This window comes from Cyprinodon variegatus, unplaced genomic scaffold (genome assembly GCF_000732505.1).
Source record: "Cyprinodon variegatus isolate N-32 unplaced genomic scaffold, C_variegatus-1.0 Scaffold660, whole genome shotgun sequence".
In the NCBI taxonomy this organism is placed as follows: Eukaryota; Metazoa; Chordata; class Actinopteri; order Cyprinodontiformes; family Cyprinodontidae; genus Cyprinodon; species Cyprinodon variegatus.
This window is the reverse complement of record NW_015151113.1, coordinates 47097-52527: the sequence shown is the minus strand read 5'-3', so window position 1 is coordinate 52527 and position 5431 is coordinate 47097. Positions and strand designations below refer to the sequence as shown.

At 37.5% G+C, this 5431-nt stretch overlaps 1 protein-coding gene across 1 annotated transcript in view; it reads left to right on the top strand.

Annotated features, from left to right (window-relative positions):
* The window catches only part of LOC107096947 (serine/arginine repetitive matrix protein 2-like), a 24778-nt gene that overhangs the window by 16789 nt on the left and 2558 nt on the right, over positions 1–5431 (top strand). Inside the window, exons 4-7 of the mRNA XM_015393864.1 lie at positions 571–1147; positions 3215–3276; positions 3378–3465; positions 3553–3656. Of these exons, the coding sequence (XP_015249350.1) occupies positions 571–1147; positions 3215–3276; positions 3378–3465; positions 3553–3656 (831 nt within the window). The remainder of the gene's footprint in view (positions 1–570; positions 1148–3214; positions 3277–3377; positions 3466–3552; positions 3657–5431) is intronic.

Here is a 5431-nt window from a genome sequence, read left to right as displayed (position 1 = left end):
CCTGCGACTTTATTGCCTCTTTAACATAAAGCTGCCAGACCTAAAAATTATTTTAAGCGTGACTTAAGTTATTATTTTAGTTTAAGATCTATAAAACCTTAAAGATAGACCTTTAAGGAATTAAGTCTCATTGAGACTATTTTTGTCCAGACAGAGTTCTGGTTAGCAGCGAATTCATAACATTTAAACTATTATCATTCTTCCTTTATAAAAACAGAATTAAGAATCAATAGGAGCAGGAATTGAAAAGAGGATTCGGAATCTGAACCCAAATTTTTCAAATTCAAACATTGCTGATTCCTAATCCAGTGGTTCCCAAACTTTTGTCAGATTTTAAAACAAGGTGTTTGCCTCCCTTTCCACCAAGCTTTGATTGTTCAACAAATAATAGTCAACTGTAGCAAACCATAATGCAATAAAATGATTTTTGATTCCCACTTACTGGAAATCACTGAAATAAACAGGGAGTTTATTCATTCTTCATAACCCAGATCTTTCCATTTAGTCATTGTAGGTAAATATTTTTATTTATATGTTTTTAGATTTTTTTGTTTTGTTTTTTCCACACAGGCATCTGATGAAACCAAAAAGGTTGGGAATATCACTGCTGAGTTCAAGGTTCAAGAGCAGAAAAGTCAGGAAGTTTTGCCATTGTTGGAAAGCGACAGCATGTTGCTTCCTCATGAGAGAGTTGGAAGCGACTTTTCTTGGCTCAACGACAAAAGTGAGGAGGACCTCTCTGCTCTGAAAGCCAATGAGTTGGAGGATGAAGAATCGTTCCTGTATGGGAATGAAGCCTCTTCTCAGAACACTGGCCATGACACGGGGGAAAAGATCAGTAGTTCTAGTATGGGCGCTCACCAGAGCAAGTCTCTGTTCAGTAACCTGGTCGATCCTAAAACCCCCCAACAGATGGCGCTGTCTGCCATCTCCTCTGTCAGTCTGAACAGCACTGAATGTGAGAAAATCAAGAGTATCTTAAACAACATGGGTGGAACTTCAGATACCGGCAGGATGTTGAAGACTCCAGGCCAGAAGGAGGAAAATTATGCAACAGCCGAACTCTTCAATTCAGACGCCGCCGCGGCAACACTGAGTGACCCAAGTGTACGGAAAGCTCTGGAGTCTCTGCAGACTCTGATTAAAGGTCAGCGTCTTCTATTCAACCCATCCTCCTTTCAAGCTCTTATTTCTTTTTCTGAATTTTGTCTGGCTGTTGGCTGATCTCTGGGCATCCCAAGCATTGCTCTTTACCAAAGCTTTTCTATAGTGGCAGCCAGGCAGGGTTAGATGAGCACCGAGGGGCAGCCAAATTTAGGACAGGCTCCAGACCCTCAGGGTCGATCTGCACGGTTCCAGCAGATAAATAAACCAGCACTACATCCGTATTTAAGATGACCTAGATTATCCTAAAAAATATTCTTTCTTTGCTAATAAGGAAACACATATATTTACACATCCATGCCATCTAGATTAAAGGTATAGCGAAAGATATTTCAGCTTTAAATTCTCGGGGTAACATTTATTTATTGTCGTTTGTCAGTAAATATCCTCTATGCTCTTATCAATAATTATTCTGTCAGTTTAATATTTATATAAACATACCTACATTAAATAAATGTAGTTCTTATTTACAGAGGTGACAAATAACAAGAGTCCAAGTACTTTGTTCCCTTAACTAGAAACATTGGCTATCTATGTTTTACTGATGTATTTTTTTTTACTCCTTACATTTTAAAAATAGACTTGTTAGGTTTGTTTTATTTCAGCTCATTTTCATTATGGCCTGTTGGTATTTAAAAAGAAAATAAAAACCCATCAAAATAATTAGTTTCATCCAGACAATCAATTTCTTTGTGGTTGGACTGGGTGCTGCCCCAACTTGTTGTTCACCACATGCCAAAATAAATAGTTTTTCCAGATGATGCAAAGTTAAATGTGACACTGTTGCCATTAGTTATAAAACTAAGAAAATTAAGTTTAAGGAAGTTATTATCCAGAATTGTAGAAAGTTGTTCCTTTAATAGGGTAGAGCACTAAAGCTTCTGTCCTTAAAGTCGTAAGGAAATCATATTTAAAAGTCAAACCATTCTGGCTTAAACATGTATATAAATGTACTCTTTATCAGACAATGTCTTAAAATTTAGAAAATTTCTATTATAAAAAAAAAATGTCTTAATCTATGTTTCTTTTTCCGTTATCTTCTGCAGGCCAGTTAGTTATACGTCAGCCTGAACACCTAAATTCGGCCAATCATATCAATGGTCATCTGTCAATCAAATTTTTTCGGTCATAGCTTCTTGATTCATATGTCGCAGCTAATATACGCAACGATTGAAATCAGAATAATTTCCTTTCCCATTGAGTTCCGTCCCAGTGTTCACGGGGATGGACTTCTGTGTCTTCAGCAGGCGTAGAGCTAACAGAACTGGTAGCGTTGTGAGGCAAGGGCTCAAACATGTACGGCTGGAAGCCTTCTACACCAAACCAAGCTTCTGCCACTCTGGCGTCCTCTTCCACATCTTCATCCCGCTTTCCTCCTCTAAGTAATAAATGGATGACGGAGGAGATTCATCCACGACCTCCGACACTAAACTCTCCTCCTCTTGCATGTTTCCTCTGTCCATAGCGTTCCTTGACAGTGTCGTTTCTAAGTCACCAAATACTTCGTTACTGTACTTAAGTACACTTTTTAGGTATCTATACCTTACTCTATTACTTATTTTTCTTCCTACTTCTGACTTCTACTCGTTACATTTTCACACAAGTATTGAGGCTTTCTATTCCTTACATTTTTAAAACGTTACTCGATACTCTTGGCTTTGGTTTAATGCAGAGGTCACGGATTAGAGGATTCTCCTGTTACTCCGAAATCCCACATCCTCCGTCTCCGCCTACCACCTCCGCTGTTCTTCCCATATTGCTGTGCTCCAACATATCCTCTGAGCTTCAGGAGAGCATGCTCGATATTATCATTAAATTCTTAGGAGCATAACATGCAGCAGATGTGCAGTTTCTGATGGAGATGAGAAATCTGCTTCCTCGTTGGTGAATAACCAATAGTTTGCATCCAATCATTTGAATAAATGGTGTTAGTTTTTTCAAATATATAAGAATAATGCTCTTATTTGTAGTTAGATTATTAGATGCTTTTAGCTTTGTTTGTTTTTTTTTCTTATTAATATTAAAATGTTTGTATTATTTTTTTTTCAAGCCAAAAAGGACAAACGGACCAGAAGTAGCGATCAGCCACAGACGACATCTGCTAAACAGAAGGTAATGGACTGATGAGTAGCAGTGGCCATTGGATAATGCATCCAACCATAAAAAGACTCAATGATCTTCCATTTTATAAATGTATACCGTTTGTTTTACAGGCAGGTGACCATAAAGAGGAGAAAAAGGCCAAAATGAGACAAATAGAATCGTTAGTGAAAGAATTGGAGGAACTGCTACTGCAGGAAGGTAATACCATTTTTTATTTCTGAAGGTTTTCCTCTTTTCGGACATGTTTTTCCGCCATATGTTACAGTGTTCCTTCTCTGTTCTCAGGACTGAGTTTTATTTCTCCAGTGGTTGGGTTTTACTGCCAGAAATGTGAGGAGTTTATTGGTGATTTGAGTTCTGCTGAGAGCCACACCACCATCCATCTAAGTGTGAGTGTCTGTTCTTCTTCTGCGTGTTCTGTTTGTCAGGTAGAAAAGCATTTCTGATGCTTGTCCTGCTGAGTAAAAATACTTGATGCATGCATTTGGTGTGTTGTGCAATTATATATTTATATATCTTTATTACCCACCCCAGTGTAGGGGTGGTAAATATGTTATTTGATCAGATGATATTCAGACTCCCATATTGTTTCTTGAAGCACACTGGAAAAACCATTTAGAAATGGTTAAAGATTTCTTAAATTAAGTGTATTTACCTTAATTTGAGCAGGTAAAGAAGATAGTTTGCCAATGGAATGAGTATTTTTACTCTTAAAATAAGATGATTAGATAATATGCACATGAAATAAGTTTAAATAGTCTCGTTTCATTGGCAAAATGTCTCTTTTACCTCCAAGATCAAATTATTAATATGATTTCGATTTTTTTTCCCCAGTGCAGACCTACTGGCTGCATTGTTAGAACAACAAATTTAAAGGTGAATCGAGATCAAATCGGGGACAAACGGATAAATCTGCACGTATATGGAATAAATTCCCCGCAACTTCCATTAAAAATATTAGTTTATAAACAGAAATCATTCAGCTCCAAGTCAAACATATTTCAGTTAACAACTTGGCTGAAAACCAGTGAAATTAAACTACTGTGTCGAAAGAAGAAGGAAGTACATGGCTGGAAACTATTATAAATAACATAAAGCAATGGTTTCAGAGTTCAGAATGGATTTAATTTTTGAGATCCAAAGAATTTGAAATAAGGTTAAATTATTAGTTGAACTTAATTGAAATTAATTGAACTAAATTATTTTCTTAATTAGAAACAAAGAACCTTTAGTTCATTGATTCTTATTCTTCTGTGATTGAGCTAGTATCCAGCAAACTGGAGGACATTTATCTTAAATTAGTCTTTTATTATAATTTAGTAATAAAATGTGTGCATATGAGGAAACACACACTTTAACATTATATTAGTGTTTAAACCCTTAAAGAAATAAATCTTGTTTTAGCTTTATAAACAACAGCTCAAACATGTGGGCATGGCGTACCATGTGGCTAAATCTCTTAGCTTGCCTTTAGCCAACAGCGAACAAAGAACGTTAGATTCTGATAAACCAGATTAAATGTAAGATTAAATGTGTAATTTGGTCTGGCCCCGATGAATGAGACATCATAAGATTGTTGATGAGAACAGCCTATTGGCCAACGCTCTGACCAATGCGCGCAACTGACTGACGTACCGTAGTTATCGCGACAGGAGGCTGGTGGGGGAGTGTAAACAAACAGCCTGTCGGTAAAACGGCGAATACGTCCTTCTTAAAAATGAATGAGCGTAGAACCTCTTCCTGCTCACGTTTCAACGAAAACCCCAAGTCTAATCCTTCCAAAGCTGAGTCAAACGAGAACTGTTCAATAGATGTTGCCATCTTCCTTGTTGGGCTTTCTTCCACGTCGCACAGCTTTATCGTCATGCCCTAAAAACCCAGCGCTTGCTCTGCATCCAGAAATTCAAAACACATCTCTGCGTTGTGATTAGCCCGCTAGGCAAAAATGATTTTGGCTGCTAGCAGGTGGGGCTAGTTTACTAGGCTAAACAAATTCTTCAGACTGGGAGAATAGAGATATGATGAAAAACGGGTCCCTATGTCCTCCAGCAGTCTAAGCCTATAGCAGCATAACTATAGAGATAGCTCAGGATAACCTGAGCCACTCTAACTATAAGCTTTATTTCATCACAACTCTGGCTGCGGCATTTTGGATCCGTTTGTG